We start from the raw sequence: 27732 nt of genomic DNA on the forward strand, positions 1-27732 counted from the left end.
GTAAGCAACATGTTCAGAGTTTGGTCTTTCACCGAGGATAGGTGCTATAAAATAATCATTAAAAAACCCCAGAAAGAATAAAAAGTTGTGAGAGCACAAACTGACCTGCAGCTGCTCCAGCTCACTAAGAGCAGCCTCGTTCTTCTGGATCAGCTCGTCCCAGTGCTTCTTGTGCTTGGCCTCCTGCCTCTGCTGCTCTGCCTTCATCCGCTTCTTCTCGTTCTCCTCAAACTGGTGACACACACACACACAGCAAACCAGGTTCGGAGTTACAGAGTTCATGTGCATTTTTTCTTCTTTTTTTTCCATAACAAAATTCATCCCTTCTCCTCAAACTGAAAAAAATGCCTACAACAAACAGCTTCACAGTTACACGATTCAAACACATTTTTCATCACAAAATCATTCCACTCTTCTCATTCTCTTCAAACTGAACCACACATGCATACACACACACAGAGCAAAAACGGGTTCTTAATTAGACGGTTCATCCGCATTTTTCATCACAAAATTTACCCATTTCTTCTTTTCTCCTCAAACTGACAACACACACACACAGCATAAAAGGCTCATGGTTACACAGTTCATACTCATTTTCAATCACAAAATTAATCCCTCGTTCTCCTCAAATTGAAAACACAAACATACAAGGATCAGAAAAAAAACAGTGTGCAATATCAGAATACTTTCGGCTAATTATGCGGATCAGCGAATTGAAAAAAAAAAAGAAAAGAAAGAAAGAAAGTGAAGGAGTTAACAGACAATAAAGCAATGAGGAGGTGGAAGGGACCTGTTTGATCTTAACATTTTTTAATTAACAAAAAGTGTAAAACCAATATAACATGATTTCAAACTTCCCCATATACATCAAGTTGTTGGGTTTTTTTCTTTGTATTTCAGAAATAGACCTGTTTGATCTTGGTCTTGTCGTCGTCAGGGGTGCCGATGGTGGACAGACGCAGGCTCTGCTTGAACATGACAGCGCGGGTCTTGGCCTCGGCCTTGAGGATCTTGGGCAGACGTCGCTTCTCCAGCGTGTGTCGGGTCTGCATCTCCTCCTCCTTGGTGCTGTTGTAGCGACGCATCTGCTCCAGTTCCTGACACACACACAGGCACACACACATACATGACACTGTGCTGCTGGTGTCAAAACAAAGTGATAAAGAGAGAGAGAGAGAGAGAGAGTATGAGTGTGTGTGTGTGCTCTCATGTGGTGTGCATGTATGTTTGTTTGTGTGTGTGTGCTTGTGTGTGTGTGTGTGTATACACGTCCACATCTGGGTTCGTCTGTCGCAGTCCCAGTGCGAGAAATCCACAAGGAGCCATCAATGTCATGTTAAGCTAGGAGGCCACACACTAGAGGAGACCCTGCACTGCTGCTAACTCACTTTGGTGCTGTTCTGTAGTGACTGCTCTGATATATCGTACTTAGGACAGCAACTACTAAGCCACCTGCTGACCCACAATAATGGATGGCTAAGTCGCGGAGCCATACTGAGTGAGCATCTCCCCCAGAGTGGAGACCGCCACCATGGTGTATGTATTCTTGCGTGCTTTGTGTCTGGCTGACGTGTGACTGTAAAGAGGTTTAAAAGCGCTATATATACAAGAACTTTTATGGTCATCATTATTTTCCTAGAGAATGAAAGTAAATTCTATCATTCAATCATTCATAAATGTAAGTGTTACGTGACTGTCATTATTGTCTGAGTATGACTGTGATTTCTGCATGCAAAGGTTTATGTCGAATTAGCATTTTAAAAAAAGATTCTGCAGCAGATTTCCTTCCTCTCTCTCTCTGCTCTCACTCTCACTAGTGCTCCATGTGACATGCAGAATACAAACACATTTAAATGTCACATTACTGACATTGTGTCCTGCATGAACTTCACCCTCAAAATTTAAAACCAGGAGGTTCATCTGAAAAGTCCCTGCTAAAAAAACATAGCCCAGGGAGAGATGGAGGGAACCTGGAGAGGGAAGGAGGGACCGATTCTGGAGAGAGGGAGCCTGTTTACGGAGATACCCAGAGAGGGAGGGAGCCTGGAGAGGAAGGGAGCTTGAATAGGGAGGGAGCCTGGAGAGGAAGCAAGCTCGGACAGGAAGGGAGCCTGGAGACAGCTTGGAGAGGAAAGGAGCTTGGAGAGGAAAGGAGCTTGGAGAGGAAGGGAGCTTGGAGGAGGAAGAAAGCTTGGAGAGGTAGGGAGCCTGGAGAGGGCGGGGGCCTGGAGAGGAAGGGAACTTGGAGAGGAAGGGAGCCTGGAGAGGGAGGGAGCTCGCAGAGGAAGGGAGCTTGAAGGAAGAGGGAGCCTGGACAAGAAGGGAGTTCAGAGGAGGGAACGTGGAGAGGAAGGGAACCTGGAGAAGGGAGCTCGGAGATGGATGGAACCTGGAGAGGAAGAGAGCTCAGAGAGGGAAGGAGCTTGAAGAGGGAGGGAGCCTGGAGAGGAAGAGAGCTCGGTGAGGGACGAAGCTTCGACAGGGACAGAAAAAGGGAGTTTGAAAAGGGAGGGAGCTTGGAGGGAGGGAACTTGGAGAGGATGTGAGCCTTGAGGGAGCTTGGAGAGGGAGAAGCCCTGAGAGGCAGGGAGCTCGGAAAGGGAGGGAGCCTGGAGAGCAAGGGAGCTTGGAGAGGAAGGGGGCCTGGACAGGAAGGGAGCTTGGACAGAAAGAGAAGACGGGAGCATGGAGAAGAAAGGGGCTTGGTGAGGAAGGAAGCTTGCAGAGGAAGGGAGCTTGGAGAGGAAGAGAGCTCAGAGAGGGAGGAGCATGGAGAGAGGGAAAAGAGCCCAAAGAGAAAGGGAGAGAGCCTGGAGATGGAGCCCAAAATGTTATGTGAGTTCCAGGAGTCATTCCTCCTGATGATGGAGGTGAGAGACCCACCTTCTGGTGCCTGGTGAGCATCTGGTGTCGCTTAAGGAAGAACATGTCCTTCAGCTGTCCCTTGGCCAGCTGGTGTTTCTCATGCAGCTGTTCCTTCTCCATCTCCCACACCGCCGCCTCCCGCGCTGCACACACACACAGACACCACAAACACACACAAGCAACACACACACACACACACCACAAACACACGCAAGCAACACACACACACAAATAGCACACACACACACACAAGCACACCAGCAACATCACTGTAGACAGACAACATGAGAGGGGGGGGAGGATGAGACAGAGAGACAGAGACTGAAATAGAAAGAGAGGAACAAGAGACGAAGGACACAGAGATTTCATCATTTTTTTCTTTTATCAGAATAATTTCAACCAAAAAAAAACCAAAAAAAAAACCAACAACCCCCAAACAATTAGCTGTGTCATATTGTCATTAGTTCTGTGATTTGGTGTATCAAATTATGATGTGGTTAGAAGTTCTTTGGTTTGTAGTTCAGTCATTTGGTGTATAAAATTATGATATGGATATCAGTTCTGTCGTTAGAAGTTCTGTCAACAGGTGTATAAAAATAATATATGGTTATCAATTCTGCCATTAGATGTATATGATATCAAATTATGTGACAAGTCATTAGTTCTTTTAATAGGTTTAATTAGTTCCTTTTTCCCCCCCGTCAACCATATCGTTTCAATAGCATTACTCCCATGCCACTCATTCCAAGTTACCCCTTCCACTGCCACACCCAGCGTCAGCAGTCTACAGGGATTTCATTAAGAATAGGTCACAAGGAGGCCACACACCAAAGGAGACCATGCACTGCCGCCAAATCACTTCTGTGGTGTTCAGTAGAGCCTGTTCTGATTTAACGTACTCAGGACACCACATACTAGGCCCCTATTGACGACACTGAATTCCTAGTCGCTGAGCCCAGACTGAGTGAGCATCTGACCCACAGTAAAGACCAACACCACATCCTTCCAACGACAGTCCTCCATGAGTCTGCCGACAATGAAGACCTTGTGTGGACTCACCCCAAGCACAGAAATAGAGGGGGTTCAAAACTGAGGTCACCTTGAGAGCAGGGCATGAAAGGACACAGAACTTGGGACTGTTTTTTGGTATGTAGATGATGGAGGGTGGAGGATGATTATACTAAAAAAACCTCTGTCATTATATATATATATATATATATATATATATATATATATATATGACACAGTCATCAATTCTGTCATTAGATGTACATGATATAGTCATTAGTTCTGTCTTTAGATGTGCATGATATAGTCATCAGTTCTGTCATTAGATGTGCATGATATAGTCATAAGTTCTGTCATTAGATGTACATGATATAGTCATAAGTTCTGTCATTAGATGTGCATGATATAGTCATAAATTCTGTCATTAGATGTATATGGTATAGTCATCAGTTCTGTCATTAAATGTGCATGATAGTCATCAGTTCTGTCATTAGATGTGCATGATATAGTCATCAGTTCTGTCATTAGATGTGCATGATATAGTCATCAGTTCTGTCATTAGATGTGCATGATATAGTCATCAGTTCTGTCATTAGATGTGCATGATATAGTCATAAGTTCTGTCATTAGATGTGCATGATATAGTCATAAGTTCTGTCATTAGATGTGCATGGTATAGTCATAAGTTCTGTCATTAGATGTGCATGATATAGTCATCAGTTCTGTCATTAGATGTGCATGATATAGTCATCAGTTCTGTCATTAGATGTGCATGGTATAGTCATAAGTTCTGTCATTAGATGTGCATGATATAGTCATAAATTCTGTCATTAGATGTATATGGCATAGTCATCAGTTCTGTCATTAGATGTGCATGATAGTCATCAGTTCTGTCATTAGATGTGCATGATATAGTCATCAGTTCTGTCATTAGATGTGCATGATATAGTCATAAGTTCTGTCATTAGATGTGCATGATATAGTCATTAGTTCTGTCTTTAGATGTGCATGATATAGTCATCAGTTCTGTCATTAGATGTATATGGTATAGTCATCAGTTCTGTCATTGGATGTGCATGATAGTCATCAGTTCTGTCATTAGATGTGCATGACATAGTCATTAGTTCTGTCTATAGATGTGCATGATATAGTCATCAGTTCTGTCATTAGATGTGCATGACATAGTCATTAGTTCTGTCTATAGATGTGCATGATATAGTCATCAGTTCTGTCATTAGATGTGCATGGTATAGTCATAAGTTCTGTCATTAGATGTGCATGATAGTCATCAGTTCTGTCATTAGATGTGCATGACATAGTCATCAGTTCTGTCATTAGATGTGCATGATATAGTCATCAGTTCTGTCAAGATGAATATAATACAGTCACCAGTTCTGTCATTAGACACACATGGTACTGTCATTATTTTTGTCATTAGAAATGCATGATACATTCCACTGAAGATGAGTGAGGAGACAGGAAGAGGGCAGGGACTCACATCTCAGCATCTGCTGTTTCTGCTGCAGAAACTGGCGCTCCAGCATGGCGATCTTCTGCCGGTGCTGGTCAGCAAGCTGACGCATGTGTTTCTCCAGTCTCTCCGACTGTGTCTCCAGGAACACGCGTTCCTGCCACAACGTTAATCACACTAATGGTGAACAATGCGCTGTGCACTCGCGTGCTGTTGCTACAAAATGTGTTCTGAACACGTCAAGGTCATAATTTACAATAAACTCTGATTCCATGGAGGTTGTGAAAACACCTACTCTATCAAACAAGAGAGAGAGAGAGAGAGATAGAGAGAGAGAAAGAAAGAGACAAAGTGTGTGTGTGTGTGAGAGAGAGAGAGAGAGAGAGAGAGAGAGAGAGAGAGAGAGAGAGAGAGAGAGAGAGAGCATGTGTGTGCATGGGTGTGTGTGCTTGTGTGTGTGTGTGCATGTAGGAGTGCATGCGTTAATGTGAGCATGCAAGTGTGCATACACACAAATGTTTGCACATAAATGATCGGGTCATAGACATTTCTACTGCAGCAGACTTCAAATTCATTACAAATGATATTTCATTTTCTGGAGACTTTTTCATGAAAATAACAAGTACCTGTGCAAGCTATCCACACAAAGGATGGGGGGAAAGAAAAATACAAATTTGTTGCACAGCCACAGCACACAGAGACAAAAAAAGAATTAAATACACATCAACATAGCATCGGAGGGGAAGGGGGGGGGGGACAGTTAAAAAACAAAATACCAACAACAGCAAAAGACAAAATCTGCAAGTGGGAACAAAGCCATTATGGATTCAATAGGACTTTTTAAGCGCGAACATTAAATTTTTCCATCATAACAAACTCACATAAAGAATTATGCATGCATGCGTGCGTGTTTAGTTTAATTTGTGTGTGTGACACACACGCACACACATACACAAAGACAGACACACAGATACAGACACAAACAAAGATACAGACACAGACATGCATACACAAAGACACACACACGCATACAGACACAGACATGCACACACAAACACACACACACACATACAGACACAGATATGCACACACAAAGACAGACACAGATACAGACACACACACACAAAGACAGACACAGATACAGACACAGACATGCACACACAATGACAGACACAGATACAGACACACAAAGACAGACATGCACACACACAATGACAGACACAGATATGCACACACAATGACAGAGACAGACACACACACACAAAGACAGACACAGATAAAGACACAGACATGCACACACAATGACAGACACAGATACAGACACAGACACACAAAGACAGACACAGATACAGACACAGACATGCACACACAAAGACACACACACACACACTTACCTTTTCCTGCTGTTCTATCTCCTTGGCTTCACGGGCTTTGCGGATGTTCTCCTTCTTGTTGTCGTTCTTGGGCATCATCTCCAACTCCTGCTTCAGGAGCTTCATCTCCTGCTTCTGCTTCTCCCGAAACATCTTCAGCTCCTTGTCCTGCACACACACACACACACACACACACACACACACACACACACACCACACACAGGGTCCAGGCTGAAGGGCATATATATGTGAGTGACTGCAAAGCCAAATAAAGCAAAAGGGTACAGCTAACTGATCAAACTGTTATGAAACTGGATGATGTACAATTCCATGGCTGAGGCTGTGCGTGCATGCATGTGTGTGCATGCATGTCACATATGCATACAAAGCTGAACATACTGTACTTAACAGCTAACCAGTGGGCTGGGCGGTTCAGGACGACAGTAGGGGCAGGGGGTAAGGGGAGGCTGAATTATTAGCCGGGCTAGGCAGTTCAGGGAGTGAGCCTTGGGAGGGGAGTGGTGGTGGGGGTATGCTGAATGGCCCTAGCAGTGGGCAAGGCATCTCAAGGAGGTAAGAGGAGCTGGGGGTAGGTGGCAAGAGGCTGAAGCCACTAAGCCTGGACTAGGTGGTGGTTGAGGGGGGGAAGAGGGTGGTTGAGGCAGAGGGGTAGGATGAGGGATGGACCTGGTCTGCCTTGATGCGTTTGCCAGTGGTCTTCATGTCGTGCTGCTGGTTCAGCTCGTGCTTCTCCACTGCCTGCTTCTGCTGCTTGGTCAGCGACTCCAGGTCCTGCTCATAGCCCCGCAGCAGGTTCTGCACACCGTCACCATCATCATCATCACTGCCATCATCAGTATCATCATCATAATCATTCTCATCATCATCACTGATATCATCGTTGTTATCACCATCACCATCATCGTCATCATTGCCATCATCATCATCATTATCATCATCATTGATATCAACATTATTATCACCATCATTATCATTGTCACCATCATCAACATCAACATCATTGTCGTCATCGTCATCATCATCTCAGCCTCGAGTCTCCCGTCCTTCCACAAACCTGCATGTCCACATCGAACTTGCGTTCCTGGGCATCGGAGGCGACCTGGTTCTTGCTGATCAGATCCTGGTACTGCTTGTTCTCCTGCTTCTGCAACAGCTTCAGCTCTCTCAGGTCCTGCTTCCTGCACAACAACAAAAACAATCGACGTCACCAAGATGAACATTTCATTGACTGACTGATTGATAACAGCTTCAGCTGCCTCAGGTCCTGCTTGCTGTACAATGACTAGCCATCCTGACCACAATTCAAGGCTAGTGGAGGAGGAACAAATTTTCCTCTGGGAAAATTTACAGAATGGTCAATGTCACAGACATGTCCTAGGTTTCCATCCATGAAAATGATTGCACTTCTGCTAACTTTTCTTGTCCACTTGTTTCTCTTTTGTTTTTTCTTCAGGTTCTATGGGATTGAGTGTTTTTAGCCAGGCAGGTCCTGCGTGGTCAGCTGGGTGATAGGCAACAATGATAAATGAATACACCCCACCCCACCCCTGGGCCGTTCCCACCTTTTGGGGCATGGGGGAAGAGTAATACAATGCATTCACCTCATTTCACTTTCTCCCAACTCCTTTTCCCATCAGTTTGATTGTCTTTTCACCTTCTTTCTCTCTCATGAACTGATGTGAATGATGACAAATTATGATAAAACATAATGTGATCATGAAGACCGACAAAAAAAAAGAGAATAAAATACAGTCAGATTGTTTCAGAGTGAAAGAAGAAGAAAGAAATGCACAGGCATGCAATGATCATTATAACCTCATTCTTGTATGCGATCGCACACACTGTCAGAATCTTTAGTAAATTTTAAAGATAACTGGATTAACTCATTCTATTTCTACTCCAGGTATGAGTTAACTCATATCATGATTACTTCCCCTGAGGACCAGGTACAAGTATTCTCCAACCAACACACTAATCTCATTTTGTTTATTCTTGCTTGGTACAGCTGACATTCTAATTTGAACCATTTACTGATTCCGGATTAATGGAAACGAAGCTTTGTTCAACCGATTTGATCAACAATTCTCCATCGACTTTCGCCATTTTAGTGAACCACCCTGTTTTTTCTGCAGTGGTCTTATGCAGTGCTGGTCCAGGGGAGCTGTAGTTGGCATGTAGCTGTGGGGGAAGAATGAGTTAAAGACTAAAGAATGTTTTTCTTCAAAAGTCATGAATTTAAAAATCAATGCCAGGTGCTGCACCAGTAGTTCAAAGAGAAGTTCCCAATAAATTTCCCGGTCAAGGCCCAGTCTAGCAGTCATGTTATGCAAAGCAGTGCACAGCACAACTGGCTCCTTCTCCAGAGAAAACTTGACCTGAGCCAGTACACGTACAGAGAAAGCAGACAGACTGACCTGAAGACAAATGATAGATTGCAGACAGAGAGGGAGGGGGAAGGGAGAGAGACAAGGACTAGGAGGGAAGGAGGAAGGGGGAGAGAGAAGAAAGAGGGAGGGAGGGGTAGGGGGAGAGGGAAGGAGAAAGAGAGAGAGAGAGAGAGAGAGAGACAGACAGACAGAGGGACGGACGGACAAACAGACGGACGGATGGACAAACAGACAGACAAAGACAAAATTTTATCATTTTATCAAAGTAATGAGTAACTTTTCCCCCACACCCTACCAATGGACTGACTGGAGTAAAAATAAAATGCACAAGAGAGAGAGAGGTGGGTAGAGACAAACAGAGAGAAACTCAGAGAGAGAGAGGGACAGACAGACGGGCAGACAGACAGAGAAAGAGAGAATAGAGAGAGAGACTGCCAGATAGAGAGAGAGAGAGACATTTAAACAAACAGAATGAGCAAGACAGAGACACAGAGATGATCATACAAACCACAGATTATATTATTTCACCCCTCCCACTGCACTCCTTTTTCTTGAATTCATTTCTCATTATCTGCCACTGGATCACTTCCCCAAAGTATGCACACATAAACACGCACACATGCACGCACACGCACACTCACACACAAATACACACACATACAACACACATGGCACATGCATGCATGTACATGCACAATGTCATCAACATGATCACCATTATTAGCACCATCACCAGCAATCTCTTAACCATCCTCATTACCTTTGGCATCATCATCATCACCATCAACACTCATCTCCCATTTCCCTGTTCCATAGTCCTACCCCTCCCATCCATCCCCTTGCTCTCCATCCACTCCAATGATTTCTCTCCACCACCCACCCACACCCTGACCCCTGCCCCCCCCCCCCCCCCCCCCTTTCTCTCTCTCTCTCTCTCACTCACACACACATTTCACCATATCATCTGAAGCCATCCCTCTGCACCCCAGCCCTTTCCATTTATGCCACACCCCTAATCAATCCATCAATATAACTGAGATCCCCTCCTCTCTAAAATTGATGGGACGGGGCTGGAAAAGATTGATCATCAAAGGACCAATTTCAAAGGCATTAAGTGCAAGAAGCTCAATCATGGCACAGCATTATTATAAATATTCCCGACAGCCTGACTGAAATGAATGATTAGTGGGGCAAATCTGCTTTATGCTTTAGATTAGAACAAAGCTAAAGAAAACAACAACAGACAAACAAAAAAAACAAAACAAGAACAAAACAAAACAACCCGAAAAACAAGAACTTATAATGCAGGTCCAGTGCAAAACTGATCAGTTCCAATATGGACAAAATAGTTGTTTAAACTTCAGTAGTTCCAATCCTGACAAACATTTCTCATAGTTTCATTTCTATAAAGCACCTATTTAGACAACTGTGATTCATACACAGCTGTCAAATCAATAGTAATGATTATCATCATCTTGTTGTGGATGAGGATTATTATTATCATTACTATTATTATATCAATATTCATCATCATCATCATCATCACCATCATCATCATCTTCTTCCTTGCCTCCTTGCTATACTCTATTATTTTTTCTTTCTTTTTCACTGGCATTGTTATCACTATCAATATTATTGTAACCATTATCATCATCATCATTATCATAATCACTGTTTATTGTTGTCATCATCATCATTATGTCAATGTTTAAAATCCAGCAGACTCCATGTTAAACTGCAACTACAGGCTATCTCAGGTCTGAAGGAAAGAAGAAACATGAAGATGAAATAGGAGAACTGAAAAAAAAATTAAAAAATTAAAAAAAATGAAAAGCTGACCAAACAGACCAAGTATGTTTCAAACCAGAGCTTTTCTGATATGCTCATAAATTTGGCAGAAATTGATTTTTGTGTTGTGTTTGTTTTTGTCTATGTTTCCTATTTGCAACGTGTCCAACAATTATTGTGGATAGTGGACTGGCTGGTTGGCTGCTTTCCCTTCTATACTTTCTCTATCCTGAGTTCTCACAGCAACTTTTGCGTGTGCATGTGCACAAGTGCATGCATGCTGTGTATGTGTTGGTAATGTCACTTTTCCCCGATAGTATTATTGCTTTTGGAGGGGATGGTGGTAACCTAGGGACCTACAGAAATCTAGAAATTCTCCATGAGCTTGCTATCTTACCACTGGTGTGAGAATTATTCAATGTAGTCATGAAACGTACAGTGAACACTGTCAACCATTGATTACTAATTAATTTCTCTCTTTGCTTTCAACCCTCTAAGGACAATGACCTCTACTTCTGAGTCTCCATCCTCACCCCCATCGCCCCCACCCCCATCCCCTCTTTGTGCTTTCCCATGGATGCACAGGGCATAAAGAGACATGAACCCCCAATCAGGCGAGGGCAGGAGAGACAAGGAAACATGCTGCTGGCAACAACGGAACTCCATCCCTGCACGCTCTGTGTGTGTGTGTGTCTGTCTTCACTGGTCCTCTCGCCCTTGTGAGGACACTTCGTGCCAGCCCTGGCAGCAGCAGCAGCAGCCTTGCATGCCATCAATTGTAATTGCATTCCCTCTCTGCCAGCACGGCTCTCCTTGAGGAAGCGAGAGTTAGCCCCCCTCCCTCTCTCCCCTCCCTGTCAACAGGGTTGTGAAAACGAGAGAGAGAGAGGTGAACCAGAGAGCGAGAGAGAAACTCAGAGAGACAGAGACAAAGAGAGAACCAGAGAGGGCGAGAGAGAGAGAGAGCAGTCTGTTGAGCAAAGAGGGTGTTAGTGCCCAGGGAAAGAACCATTCCTGCGACTAATGGGATCTATGATGCTTTCCCCCTCACGCCAGTGCCAGCGCCCTAATGAGGGCAGCCAAATGGAGTCCCCTCCCCATGAAAGGCACATTACTTTTATAGGATATAGTCTGGTGTAAAATGGGTGAACTGTCCAGAGACTCAGACAGCTATGCACTCAATACGTTTATCTTTCGTCCCCAGATGTAGCTGGTTGTTAGAGCCACCATCACTTTTCTTTTTCTTTTTTCTTTTTTTTTTTAAGAAGAAAATTGTCAGCACTTTTTTATGGACTGACCTTTGCCTATTGCTACAAACTGTAGTAAATACAAGAATACTGAGAAAAGTCTACATTTGTTATTTTGGGTTTTCTTTGTGTCTTTTAGCCATATATTCAAGCAATTAAAAAAAAAAATCTCATAAATGAAGTGAGCCACAATTCTGAACAAACAAAAAGAACAACAATAAAACCTCATAAATGAAGTGAACCACAATCTATACACAACATCACATATCACCAATCCTAAGATTAACACAACAGTTTATTGCACTTTATCAGCATAGGCTTTAATGTCCTTATTTGCATGACAATCAGGGGGTTAAGTTCTGCTCTGTAACAAGAAGTCATTTTTCTCCCAACACATTCGTCATGCTGACCTCTATCTTTAAATACACAGTTCACACTCTGTAACTTGTACAGAAAATAAAGTGTGTGTGACAGGATGTGTACTACTAATAAAGGGGGTAAATAAACTGTCAAGACAAGACAAATATATTTATCAACACAAGCCTTCGTGGATTTCTTAGAGAGAAACAGACAGAGAGCCAGAGTAACAGAGAGAGAGACAGAGACAGAGACAGACAGACAGAGACCAAGACAGAACCAGCAAATTGATATCAGCTTATCAAATCTGCCATTCCATTTAATCAGCTTGGTAAAAGTTCTTCTTTGAGGATGAATGACAACACATTTGAATCCAACTTACACTTTGAAAAAAAAAACCCAGTTCACTCTTCATATTCACACACACACACACACACACACACACACACACACACACACAATGTGCATGCATACACACACACACACAATTATTTAACCAGTCCATATCAATATACTTGAAATCAAAGGTGATCTGTAATACACAACTTTTCTGTTGATTGAGAAATTGTAAATTATAACTGTCCATGTTGACACATTCCCAGGGGTGAGATATACTGTAATTATATTTTATCTTCTGTTGTACACTGATGGAACAGTAACCATGTTTGTTCATCGTTTCTATTCCAGCCACACTAAACCCCTCCTGCGAGCTCGCTCTCTCTCTCTCACTCACACTCACACACCATTGCTCTCTTTTTTCTTGTCACACCTTCTTTATGTGCACAATGTCATGCACATCTTGTGCGTGAGGCAAGCTAATACAGCTTGTGCGTGAGGCAAATATTGGAGCAAGCATAGCGCTTGGTCACAAAGAAAAAAGCTCTCTTATTCTCTCTGTCTGTGTTGTCTGTCATTCTGAGAAATATCCTGATATGTTTTCTTTATGTGCACATCAGCATGCACATCTGCAATAAAAAAAACACAAAAAAACAAACAATATGCTGACTCTCTCTCATTCTCAATGCCTGTGTTCTGGCTGTCAGTCTGAGGAAAATCCTGTTTTCTTTCCCTCTTTTTGTATAATGAGTGTGTCCTGTGGATGTGTTTATTTTTGTATGGATTTATTTTGGATGTTTTTTGTTTGTTTGTGGTTTGTTTTTTGTTTGTTTGTTTGTTTGTTGTTGTTTTTGGGGGGAGGTCCTGAGAGCTGGATGGAAACATGCAAAAATGTTTATTCCATTATTCTCAAAGAACATATTTGTTTGTTTCTTTATGCATACTCAAAGACAATACATACATGAGCATACACAAGATTATCAGCTGGGTGACCGCTAAATATATTTATGAATATATGTGGCTAACACCCCCATGCCCCCTCTCCGACACTTCCGCTCTAAATATCCAGAAAATGTAGCAGTAACTATCCAGAAAGACCTACCATGACCTGAAAATGAAGCAGAAACTATCCACAAAGACTTACCGCGACCAGAAAATGTTGCAGTAACTATCCAGAATGAACTTGATTCGGGACGGCAGCTCCCCTGCCCCCGGGCTCTTCCCACCACCTTTACCTCCCTCCTCCATCACCCCCCTCTCATTCAGTTTAGGCAGGGTGGGGGGCAGACGGGCACCCAGCTGGGTTTCCAGGTGAGCGATAGCGCACGTGAGGTCCTGCTCTGACACAGCAAAGGTGTTGTAGAGGTCCCGCTCTGGGTTCTCCTTCCACAGGTGAGCTGCTGTGTCCCCGATTAAGGTGAAAAACATGCTGCTGTCACTGGGCTGAAAGCCCTGAGACTTGCCGGCAGAGGAAGAAGAGGATGAGGCAGAAGAGGAAGTAGAGGAAGAGGAGGTAGAGGAGGAGGAGGACAGCGTCCCGGTACACCAGGCGGTACTCGACAAGGTGCTGGTGGAGGAGGGGGTGGAGGTAGAGGAGCAGGTAGAGGGCGCTACACACATCACACCCCTGCCGTCCTCACTGCTGTCTGACCCACCATCACTGATGTCAGCCTGAACCTCCAGGTCACAACTGCCCAAGTCACTGTCCTTGGCAGGGAGAGGAGACAGGTTCTCACCACCATCACCCATGTCACCGCTCATGTTTTCCTGGGAGGAAGCCACACAAATGTTAGTTCCCGGGACAACAAATCCTACGGTGTCCACATCTTGAGCCTCAGCGCCCACAGTGGCAATGATGTGTTGATGGAGGATGGTTGTGGCAGGGATGGTGTTGATGTAGGGGGTGGGGGTGGAGGTGTTGTCCATGTGGAGGTAGATCCAGGAGGACCGAGCGCTGCTCCACGTACAGCCAACCTCTGGCACCGACCCGCTGTCTGTCTGGTACAGCACTGACCCAGGGGTCACTGGAGCCATACCCCTCGCCCCACACCCCCCTCCCTTCATCTAACTCATCCCTAAACACAACCCTCCTACAAACTGATCCACGCTGCCAGTTCTTTCTGCTTACTGTGTCTGAAGAAAAATGGTTGACAGCCCTGCTGAAGTCAGTGTCTGTTTTACAGCTGAAGATTTCATTCAATGCCACACCACATCAGTAATCCAGCGGATGGTTCTGCACTTTCAATGCACCTGACCCAGGGCAGAGAAGTAAGTGGAGGCTCTCTGATGCTTCTGACAGTTCTGCATGAAGTGAAGGTGGTGATTTAATGAACTGTCATGTTCACTGTGCAGGTCTCTCACTATCACTCACTCTGTAGTTCAGTTCAGTTACTCAAGGAGGCGTCACTGCACTCGGACCAATCCATACACTCTACACATTTGTGAAGCAGATGCCTGACCGGCAGTGTAACCCAAAACGCTTAGTCAGACCTTGAGGAGAAAAAAAACGAAAACAAAACAAAACAAACCCCACTCTGTAGGTCTCTCACTATCACTCACTCTTTAGATCTCTCACTGTCCCTCTGTAGATGATCTATTTTTCTGTTTAAAAAAAGAAAAAAAGAAAAAGAAATAATTCTTCAATATCTGTTTCAAGTTGAAAGCCAGCCCTCTCTACCTTTGCCCCTTTAAGAAACAACAAAAGAAAAACAAACAACATACACTCCTGACCAGGTTGCATATATATATATATATATGGATTCAAACAGATGCATGTGTCTATCAATCCACAACTTTATCACATTCATAGCACTACATACCAAAAAACGATGTGCCTGTAATTACATGAGTGGATGACATAGAAGTATTAATAGTTTCACAAAGCACTCACATACTGAAGTGAATCTCGGTAACATCAATCTGCGTTTTTGTTGTTGTTTGGTGGGTTGTTTTTTTAACGTGTATTACTGATATGTTACCTACCTATCATTACAACCCACTGTGTGTAGCTGTCATCAGGACAGAAACCCCATCCCCAGCCAATTTATAAAAAGAAACAAACAAAAAAACATTTATCATTATGACCATCAACATGACAACCACACAAAAACAGTCCAGCTCACAACAAGACTTGGATCGAAGAGATCCTAGAAGAGCCAACGACACTGCACAGCAGAAGGCAAGAATGTGTGACAGCACGTGAAATACGCTTAGCAACCTCCTGTTCTCTGCCGTCGCCGGAATTTCCACGGTGAAGACACTGCCAGCAAAGAGCTACACGCGCGACAGGAAAAGGGAGTATGGAGACTTGCTGTGACGTGCAGAAAGGGGGTGATCGCTACATTCCCCCTCACCCCCCCCCCTCCCATATTTCTCTCTCTCTCTCTCTCTCACACACACACACACACACACACAGTCGGGGTGAGTGGGTGGGGGTACTGTGGATGGATGGGGAAGGAGTCGGGCAGGGAAGGGGTTGGAGGGACAGTGCGAGAACAATCTCTCAGCAGTTCGAGAGATGCTTCTATGAGTTTGCATGTGTGCGTGTGTGTGTGTGTGTGTGTGTGTGTGTGTCCACATACACAAAGACACATAAATGCTTTTTCTTTCACTTCACACCTCTCTTTCGTATCTGCTTGTTTGCTTTCCAGCTCTGTGCCACTGTCTCTTCATTCTGAACAAGCCTGCAACGTTTAAAATAAAATCCCAACAGGTTCTCTCTCCCTCTCCAAACACCAAACCCACATCCCCCACTCCCGTCCACGCTCCCTCCCCTCCATCGCCTCTGTCCTGACAGCAGCAAGAGTCATTCATTGATCACCATCGTCTGGGTCATCACACGGTCGTCTGAACAAGGCAAGAGAGCAACAAGGATAAAATTAAAAAGGGGGCGGGCTCAACAATCCTCCCTCTCTCTCTCTCTCTCTCTCTCTCATCAACCTTACGGGATTCAGCTGGTGAAAAGACTCTTAAGCCTCTTTTGAGTCTCCATAGGCGAGCATTAACCCAGAGAGCGCGATGAGCCACAATCGTGGCTTTCCCGGTAAAGTGCAATGGGCCACGATCGTGGCTCTGTTTACATAAGGTCCGACATCATACGGCTATACTCGGCAGCCTTCGTAAAACTGCCTCGTTCTGGTGTTACTGCCTCCCTGCTTGTGTTTGCACAAACTTTGACCGAGTTTATAAGTCCAGATCTTCGTATTTTTTGTAAACAATGAGTGACACTGAAGTTGACAAAGCTCAGGAAATGAGTGACCTTGTCACTAGTGATGATTCGTTTGCTGACAGGGATTCTGGTGAAAACGGCTTTGTTATTTTGACACTTGGGCATGCTGGCTTGCTTGTTGTTCATTCAGTTTTGTGTCTCCAGCCACAAAAACTGGGGGGTGGGTGATGGGGGTGGGGAGGGGTGGTAAAGTGGGTTAGGCATGGATCTATTGCGATTTCTTGACCAAATCAAGCTAGAAAACTGGAAATTATTTTGATTTAAAGCATTCTTGCTGCTTTTGAAAGCAACATGAGCTAAAAGAAAACATTTTTTTGCCTGTGATTGCATAAAGTATTGTAGATGTGCGCGTGCGAGGCGTCGGTGGGTGTGTCTCAAATAAATAATACAATGCTTATAATTTTATTGTTTCAGTTATATTCATATCATGATTCTGCAGCCAGAACATTTTTTGTACAGTTTAATTCCAATTTTGAGATTTTGACTCTGTAAAAGATGTAAAAATACCTATAAACATTGTGGCTGACGTTTTTGGAAAACAAGTGTGCAAAATTTGTTAATTATATCCTATGGAATATCTCCAACTACATACAAGGTACAGCCTTTTTCTTACTTTTATCTGATTCTTCATTCACTCTACTTTCCAAAAATGTATAGGTTTACCTATTTATTCTTACTGATAAGCATACAAATGCCCCAAATCAGAGCACAGGTAGCGGAGGCAAACTATCCCTTTGTTTTAAGCATGATTTCTGTAAGTATGTTTTATTATATCCAGCACTTTGAGGGTTAAAATTGATTCTTCTAAAATCCTCTTCACTAAATTCTTCTGATTATAGAGCTCTGGATATTCTTCCACTAACAACTAAACTTAAATATAATAAGGCTTTATTTATGTTTAGAATTATGTCTGGTTTTACTTCCTCTTCTCTTCAACACGGATTTGTTATAAATACTCACCGTCATGTACACAAGATCTCTGCGCCGCTTCCTATAATTGATCTGTTTAAGTCCAGTCTCTCTTTCTCAGGGGGTTGCTTACGGAATTTGAACATGTATAAAAGTGAACACAGTTAAAAGTATTTCAGTATCTAAAAACGCATATCGTGCATATCTCATGAAAAAATTGTAAACATGCTTCACATTATTATGATAATATAATCCACAATTTCATTGACTATTAATAATCACAGCGTTTACGCCTCTTTGTCTATCTGTCTCTGCTTCTGTCAGGTCTACCTGTCTATTTCTTCACCCAGTCTTTTTTTTTTTCTTTTTCTTTCTTTCTTTTTTAAAATATTTTTTCCTTCTTTTCCTCATTCTTACTTTCTCTCTCCTCCATAAATGTATTATTAATACCTGTCTACAACCTGATTATATGCTACTGATGTATTGAATTATGTGATGCACTACGTGCTCACCCTTTTTTTCCCTTCTTTATCTTGTTGTTATTGTTGTTGTTGGAAGGGTGAGCGGGCGGGAGGCAGGTTTTTTTTTCTTGAATGACTTGCATTTGCGCATGCATTTTTTGCATCTTTCTCGCCTTTTCCCATTAGAGAGCCGGATGTAAAAAAGCAATTGTGCTTATTTCCTTATCTTCGTGAAATGAAATTTATTTCGTTCGTTCTCTCTCTCTCTCTCTCTCTCTCTCTCTCATTGTTGTATACTGTATACATCCCATTCATGAGGGATAACAGCCTCATATGGATAAACCATCCATCCATCTCCATCTCTCTTTCTTTTTCTGCCTGCCCTGAACTTTCTCGTCTGTTCACTTCTCCGTTTCTTTCATGTAATTTTCTTTTCTTCTTCTTTTTTCTTTCTTGGTTTCCGAGGGCTATATAAAATGAAAAATAAAAAGCATTGATGCTTAATCTATCATCATCATGAATGAATAATAAAAAAAAAAAATCACTCATTCATTCCTCTAGCTATGTTTCGTCACGGCACATCACTGGACGCGCCAGCCCAGGGGAGTCAGCTCACGAAGCTGGCCCAGACTTCAGAATCTAGGAGGTGGCGCCCTTCCATGCGGTAGAAGGGATGTAATCTAAAGCTGAAAATAATGAAACAAAGATCACAAATAACAACTCGCATATACAGAATGATGCGGGCTGTAAATTAAGTGACTGGCCACCAGCACAGCTTGGTACAAACTGACCGCCCTGCAGCTAACTCGCACACTCGGTCAAATTCAGAGGTGGCGCTCTCTCCTACGGTTGATACCCAATCAAACTTCGGCCAGCGGATAAAGTCTTGTTTGAATTATTCAAATCTAGGACCAACTCTCAAATTACATACCCACGGACTCAGAGGATTTTTCTTCAATGGGAAGCTTCGCTATCAGAAGAGCAGTGCTTGGCAGCGCAACACATGTAATTAATCATATGGAATGAACTACGGTTAATGTTTGGAATGAACTTGTGTTGACAGTAGTGGTTTTGTTGATACAAAGGAGACGACTTCAGAAAAGTCGGAGAAGACGGAGTGTGGATAACATTTCCCACATTTTAATAACTGAAGGTTCGCATGACGTGTAGTAAAAATAAAAAAAATAAAAATAGCTAAATAAATAAACACACCACACTCTACTCCGCAGTTATTTGGTTGTTTTTTGTTTTGTTTTGTTTGTTTGTTTTGTTGTTGTTGTTGTTTTTAATACCATTTCCTAGTTGGTACTCAGTGAGCATCAGAAAGGTTCTCCAACTTCGCGCACTTCCTTTCATCACATTAAATCAAATCGTGTTGCTCTCAAACTTGTTTTTTTTTCTGATGAAAATTCTTAAAAAAATTAAATGCAAACCTAACGCTACTAAGATCCATTTTGGAACCAAAGCCCTGGCAAACGACTCCACAAGCAGGAAGAAGTCCATTCACACATCCACTGACATGTGAGTGAAGTGACCAACACAGTCTGTCATTCGTCAGTCCACTTTCTGTCATCACATGTCTAGTCGACTCGATGTGGAGGTGGGCTGCTCCTCAGTCAGTGTGACTGCAGGACAGTGTACGGCCAGACAGTTCGATTGGTAAATGTGGAAGTCTCCCTAAGAACTCTTTCCATCCATCCAATCCAATCAGCCAACTTCATCGCGTCTTGCCTTACTGAAGGATGGACAGTGAAGGTGGGGGGGAGGGAGGGGCATGTGGGTGAATGATGGGCAAATGCCGAATGGTGAAAGAGAGGAAGGGGAGGGGCGTTAGAGAAAGTTGGTGGAAGAGAATGATAACAAGGGAACTTAAAAAGAGAGAGTTCTGGTGCTCCTGCAGCCATTTTAGTATCATGACCTCCCTGTCCCCTCCACTCCACACCGATCTTGTTTTTTGTGTCTGCTCTGTCTGGTTTGTCTGACAGCTAATTTGCCTGGTTTTAGTGGACTCTCTCTCTCTCTCTCTCTCTCTCTCTTTCAAGGCCTTACTAAGCGCGTTGGGTTACGCTGCTGGTCAGGCGTCTGCTGAGCAAATGTGGTGCACCGTACATGAGTTTGTCCGAACGCAGTGACGCCTCCTTTAGTAACTGAACTGAAGTGACTCTCTCTCTCTCTCTCTCACTACTTCATTAACCCCAACTCGTCCGGCTTTCCTCCTCTTCTGAAGGCAGCATGGCCTGGGAAAAGAAGGGGGCAAGGGTAGGGGATCCTTGCTCGATGAGGAGTGCAGTGAGAAAGACACGGGGAGGGAAGGAGAGGAGACAGAGTGGATAGACATGAGAGAGAGAGAGAGAGAGAGAGAGAGAGAGAGAGAGAGAGAGAGAGAGAGAGAAGGGAGAAAGAAATGGACAGAGGAGGGAGGGAATGGAGAGACAGACAGACAGACAGACAGAGACTGAGACAGACAGACAGAGAGAGACTGACTCTGCAGTTGCTATTATCAGTATTAATATCATGTCCTCCCCACAACCATCGCTTTGCACCCACCGTCCTCTTGTTTCCTGTCCTGTTTCTCCGCCCCTCCACCATCCGTCTGTCAGAACATTTGGGTTGAATGCCAAAAAAAAAAAAAAAAAAAAAAAGAGAAGAATATTCGATACCAGTGTGTCAACAACATTTCCTCGTCCAATGTGTTGAAACGTCCCAGAAGGCAGAAATTAGTCTGTTCAGTCTTAAAAGTTAGGAAAAGGTGCGAAAAAATGTACTCTTTTTAATACAGCCATTACGAAAATGAGAAAGAAAACGCCTTGTTAACACTTTAATGTCAAACTATGAAATGCTAACCCTCTCATTTGAAAACTACGTCTCTGGGGCAGTAACGTCCCGGAAAATAAGAAAGAAAGAAAATTCAAGCTCCAAATCAAAGCTAATTAATTTACACTTAATGCTCACACTGTATACAACGGCTTTGGAGGAAGGTAAATATAAACAGAGAAAGGCTGTATTTAGACAGTCAGTCTGGGTTATATATCTTGTTTATGTGTGGCGTTTGCTTTCGTTTGCATTGTACAAATATTTATATTGACTTTTGTTAACACAATCAAAACATTTCTTTTTGTTTACTCCCCCGCAACAAACACTGCCGCTAGAAGGCAGAACTGCACCGTGAGGACCCAAAAGAACAGTCCAACAACGAAACCACAATCGCCTCTCACTCGTCAGATCCCCTAACCGGAACACTGCCTTCTCTGGTCTTGTTTACTATTGTCGCAACAGGCTTCTCCGTGTGAACTTCGGTCTGTTCTTTCCGAGGAGAGCATGTTACCACAGTGCAGCGCCACCTAATAGTTATGGGGTTTCTCCCCCCCCCCCCCCCACCCCACCCCCACCCACCCACCCTTTTTTCTTTTCTTTTTTTCCTTCTTTTTTTTCTGTAAATGTATTTGGTTGACTATCACTGTGGGTTTCTCGACATAAATTTTCCAGGGACAACCCTTTGGTTTCCATGGGTTCTTAAACGTACCCTAAATGCTCATGTGACCTCGGTTTATCGTCTCCTCGAGGTCAAGTAAAGGAAGAGAGGGGGACCAAAATTCCCGGTCCACAAAACGGGACTAAAACCTATGCACACTCGTTTCCTAGTCGGGCGTACTAGCATCGGGTCACTACGCTGAGCCGCCATCCGATATAAAAGACGCCAGCGCCGTTAGAAAAGCTTATATTCCGCATTTTCTCTCTCTCTCTCTCCGTCCCCACCACCACCACCATACACACACAGCCGCTAGATGGCAGAACTGCACCGTGCACACTGAAAGGAACTGCACCACAGCGATATCACAATCACGTAGCGGGAGGGGGTTGGGGGGGGGGGGGATTAAAAAGTTAAATTGACGGGATGTGGGGGCAGAACAAAACAGAAAAAAAACAACGATGGCAATGCTCTGATCTTGGGCTGCCAAGGAGGAAAGTGAACGGGGAAGATGAAAGGGGCAGAGGAAGACTTTATAATCTCCCCCCCCCCCACCCCCGCCCCCACCCCCCTTACCACAAAAAAAAAAAAAAAAAAAAAAAAAGTGCCGAAGTTAAGAACATGACCGTACTACAATGTTATGTCCAGACACTTCGATCAGCAGAAGTGCACAGTGCTCTCCCCACATCACCATGGTTAACCTCATGTCGTCTTGCCAGTGCCCATTCAATTTCCTCCAAACTTTCTGGCAAACGTGTGTGGTACTGGGATGGGGGCAGCAGAGAAGGGAGGGGAGGCTGAGGAGAGGCGAGAGACAGAGACAGAGAGAGAGAGAGAGACAGACAGACCGAGACAGAGACAGAGACAAAGAGACAGAGACAGACAGAGAGCAAAGTTCTATGAGAATAAGAAAGTAAAGACAGGAGCATATAGAGTACAGGGCAAACGCTTCGGTGCAACCACAGTTACTTCGGAATGTCCCCCGCTACAAACCCTATAAACCCACCATGCCCTCCCCCATTCACCCTCTAAATAATGACCCGACCATTACCCGTTGCTGTTTGTAACGTCTTATAGATTAGTTCTACTTAGCTTTTCGCTAGTCTCTATCTTGTGTCCCACTGTTCTAAAATACCTCTGTTTCTGTCTGTCTGACAGTTACTGTTCTCGTGTAAAGGGCTTTGGGCCTTTCTCTTCCCACCAGACCTCAGTGAGATCATTTTGAAAGAAGCAAGGAAAGAAAGAAGTACATATTAAAAAAGATAAAATAATTTCAGATAAACAGACAAGCAATTTCGGGAAAAGGAAAAGGAACAAGTAGCAATTAAACAAACAGGCAAACAAACAAACATATAAAATAAATACGAAAACAAATACAATAAACGAAACAAAATTCCTCCATAATCTATACCCCTATTTCCCAGCCAAACGCAACGTGAGAACCCAAAAGCAATCCACAGTATCCTGGAACAGATCTCCCCTACTATCTGTTTTCTCCTGTCTCCAGCATCTAACCCTGATTGCCATGGACACCATCACTTCCCCGCTCAGTCCACGTCAAACACAAAACACACACACATCACTTCGTCGCAGCATCCATCGTCTCTCACTGGCCACCACAGCGCCAGAGGTCCCAAGACAACTCTCCGATCACTACAAGGAACCAGATGTTTCTGCCGTCGTCGTCGAACCATCGACAAGAGGGAGGGGTAGGAAGGAAGGGAGGGAGGGAATCGCGCCGACACCACCGCAAGTCCGCCTCAACGGCACCACCATCAAGAGCCTGCACAGCGTCACACCCCACACCACCTCCCCTCACTCGCCCCTCTGACCACACACATCCTGATCTGGCAGCCACTCAACAACACGCAGCAGCCTGTGAACATGATGATGGGAGGTGTGGGGTAGGGGTGGGGTGGGGTGTGTCATGGGAGGAGGAGGGACGGAGTGCTCTGCCCCTCCATGCCCTTTCTATCCCGACACCTCATGCTTGCCAACATTACATGGAGGGTGGGGAGATGGGACTGAACGAGGGCGTACGTAAAAGAACGGGGAAGGGTGGGGGGAGTGTATGAAGAGGCGGTAGGAACACACACACACACACACACACACACACACACACACACACACACACACACAGGGTAACCCGCTACACGTAATTCATCTTTTAATTTTTTTATTATTTTTTTTTTTAATCCGACATTCTGTTCGTCTGGGCATGATAAAGCAGTCCTCTGCGCACGCCACTGATCTATAAAATTATGGAAAACCCGAAAATATATTCATCATATTGTTGCATGCTCCCTGCGAAGGGGCTGGTATACGATTCGATTTGAGTGCTTGCTTGCACCCCACTGCTCTGCTAATCCACTTTCTCCTTCACCTTCAGATCAATCTGAAATCTGGCACGCAGATGAGGTCAAGTCCGGGTTTGCTCAGACTAATTTAAACCCGCAGCTTTGTTTCAAAAGACATTGCAGTCAATTAACTTCTTCAAGCATGGTTCTTCAGGAGACTGCCAATTACGGTGGCGGTAAGGATGGTCGAAGAAATGGAAGATTAATCGGATGCAATGTACACGAGGGTTGTTTTCTGTTTACATCGTCACCTTTTGTGTGTGTGTGTGTGCTTATATCGGAACTTTGTATCAAAATTTAATTGTCTGAAAACACTAAGTAAATAGACACTAAACTGAAGGACACACACGCGCGCGCGCGCACACACACACACACACACATACACAAGTGCGCGCGCGCAACTCACTCTTCCTCACCCGCCTCTTATTCCCTCTCATACACCCACACAAACCACTCTCTTTCTTGTAGAAACCCCAGTGTAGAAAGGGTCTCACGCAAAAGACAGTCCACAGACCCTCAATGCCGCAAAAGGAACTCAGAACTCAAAAAACGTTTTCATTCAATGACTGGAGCTTTCAGGCATTGCCTATTCTTCTAATCTGTCCTCGTTGATCTCCACCCATAACAAGAACTATGCACACATATGAAGTATAAAAAAAAGTTAAAATAAAAAAGAATTATCAATATAAGCAATCTTCGTGCAGATGGTGATGCGTGGTGAAGAACACACACACACACACACACACACACACACACACACACACACAACTGCACGAACGCGCACTGGGACTGGCAATGAACTGACACACGCGGACACGGCGAAAGAGAGAGATCAATATAGCATCAGCAACATACATGGTAAAACAATAAGGAAGACAGAATAAGGTAACCCCCACCGCCAGCCCCTTATCACGAAGATGGCCAAGACCTCTCTCAGAACTCGTTACAAAACTGCAGCCAGTCCAATACAATGTACATCACAGCCAGCATTTCCGACAAAATAACAATGTTTGCAAGTGGTGGGGAGGTAAGAGAGCGTGTTCGGTCCGAGTTCGTTTTTCTTTGTGGGTTTCTGAGAGAGTGAGAAGCGGAGAGCAGAGGAGAGAAGAGAGGGAGGGCGGGAGGCGCGCGCGTGTGTGTGTGTGTGGGCGTGCGCGCGTCCCCGCTTCCGCGCTTGAGTATGTATGCGAGTATGCTTATGTGGGCATGCACAAATGTGTATATGTGTGTTCATGTATGCTGACGCATGCGGGGTGCGAGTGCACTCCTGTACACACACACACACACACACACACACAGAGATTTAAACGTGCGCGTACATGTCGTGTTGTGGCTGGCGAAGGTGCAGACAAGTTCTCAGAAGAAAGTGACGGTCCTCACACACACACACACACACAATGAATGATCATATTCTGGAAGTTGTCACCCCACCTGATCGAGGCCCAAACACGATAATTTACTGCGTCACGACTTATATCTATATGAAAAACATTCTGTGGAGGGGGTCACAGTGCAATGAAAACACACAAAGGCACAGAGAGAGAGAGAGAGAGAGAGAGAGAGAGAGATGCAAGAGGGGGGCAAGCCAACAGAGATAATAAGATTCCCACCCGTCAGTTTTCCACTGATGTTCGCATATGGCTACACAGAAAGAGATACCAAGGGAGGAACAGGGGGAGGAATGCAATAACTGAATAAGAAAAAAAGGGACAAACACCCCAAGAGCGACTGGTTCCAAAGGGGAGGCGGTGGTGGTGGCAGTGGTTGTGGTGATGGGGGAGGGGGGGGGGGTCGGGGGAGAGGGAGGGGAAGCTATTCAAAAAAAAAAAAAAAGAAAGAAAAGAAAGAAAATCATGCCACTCAATCCTCTCTCCACCCCCCCCCCCCCTCCCACAATGTTGTCTCCACTGTGTCCTCCCGCCCCCTAACACACCCACATCAGACACTCCTCCATCACCCCCCATCCCCAAGCCCCTTTCCCTTCGAACTGCCAACGGGTGTCATGCTGCAAGCTGGAGCACAGAGTCTGCAACACTCCAAGGACCCTTTGTGTCTAACGAAGCGCCATCCTTTCTTCCGCTGCCTTTCTCTGTCTTCCCCTCTGGCAATCTGCTCAGCTCAGGTTCACGCTTCTATTCGTTGAATGCGCTTGCCTCTGCTAATGCATTTGGAGTGGGGGTGAAAATATTAATTGGAAAAACAAACAAACACAAAACAACAACAACATAAAATAAATCAAACAAAAAAAATCATCCTGTTTTCAGGTTGTTCCCCCTTTTCGTTCTTTTTTCCTTTGTCCAATTTTCTTTCTGTCTTTGTTATTCTCTCCTTTCTTTTCTATTTCTTTTTGGCCCATGCTTCGTTCTTCTCCTTTTTCTTTTCTTGCTGTCTTTGTTCTTTCTTCTTCTTTTTCTTGTCTTTGTTCTTTCTTCTTCCGTTCGTGTTCTTTCTTTCTTTCTTTACCCTTTGCTCCTTTTGTTTCGTTATGCTTCACCCCCTTCCCCGTCTTTCTTTAATGTGTTTTAAGCTACTTGTTCATCTATTTTTATCTGCCTTGACACATCTCTCTGTCTCCGGCCCCAACTAATTTTTCGCTCTTCATCGTAGCTATGCGCGAGCATGGGTGTTTTGAACATTGTTCCGTGTCCCAACAATGCACGCACTTTAACATTTCCAAACAAACAGAACCCCCCCCCCACCCCTTCCTCCCCCACTCTCTCTCTCTCTCCCTCCCTCTCTGTGTCCAGTAGTATTTGCTGGGCTCTCAGCCTCTGCTCTAACGACGAGCACGATAACCATATGATTAGCACATTGGACTTGGTGTGTGTGTGTGTGTTTGTGTGTGTGTGTGTGTGTGTGTGTGTGTGTGTGTGTGTGAGGAGAGAGAGAGAGAGAGAGAGAGAGAGGGGACATGACAGACAGAAGCAAGTGAGACAGAGAAATCCCATCGGTCTGTCTGCTCAACAGGCTACTAGTAAGGTCCGAAACGCTGATTTACGGCATTATACCGTGATGAGAAGCCTGAGTCACGGCTGTTCTCCTCCGATAGCTGTTTTTGTTTGGGTTTTTTTTTGTTTTGTTTTGTTTTTTCTCCTTTTTTTTTTCTTTTTTCTTTCTTTCTTTACTTGTGGGGGTGGCGGCGGGGAGGTGGAGGGAGAGGGGCTGGGGGGGCTAAGGACGGAGTAAGGGAGGATGGTAATATATGGGAGATTGCGGAGGGTGAGGGTCGAGATTGACGTGGAGGGCTCGTTCCCCACAGGTCTTTTACACTCTGGGGACACACGGGGAGGGGGTCGAAGGACGCATTGAAGTAGGGGGAAGAGAAAGGGGCTGAAGCATCCCAGTGGGATGAAGAGGCAGACAGAGGGAGGGGGGGGGGAATATGCATGCATATATGTATGTATGTACATGTACGTGAGAGAGAGAGAGAGAGAGAGAGAGAGAGAGAGGTCTAA

The 27732-nt window shown here is 44.3% G+C and overlaps 1 protein-coding gene across 1 annotated transcript in view; it reads right to left on the reverse strand.

The window, feature by feature from the left end:
• LOC143276518 (serine/threonine-protein kinase 10-like) overlaps positions 1-27732 on the reverse strand; it is a 77909-nt gene that overhangs the window by 7443 nt on the left and 42734 nt on the right. Inside the window, exons 14-20 of the mRNA XM_076581064.1 lie at positions 7793-7916; positions 7405-7533; positions 6739-6885; positions 5372-5501; positions 2884-3008; positions 909-1097; positions 106-231 (exon numbers count right to left, since the gene is read on the reverse strand). Of these exons, the coding sequence (XP_076437179.1) occupies positions 106-231; positions 909-1097; positions 2884-3008; positions 5372-5501; positions 6739-6885; positions 7405-7533; positions 7793-7916 (970 nt within the window). The remainder of the gene's footprint in view (positions 1-105; positions 232-908; positions 1098-2883; positions 3009-5371; positions 5502-6738; positions 6886-7404; positions 7534-7792; positions 7917-27732) is intronic.

Source organism: Babylonia areolata, chromosome 2, assembly GCF_041734735.1.
Source record: "Babylonia areolata isolate BAREFJ2019XMU chromosome 2, ASM4173473v1, whole genome shotgun sequence".
NCBI classification, from domain to species: Eukaryota; Metazoa; Mollusca; class Gastropoda; order Neogastropoda; family Buccinidae; genus Babylonia; species Babylonia areolata.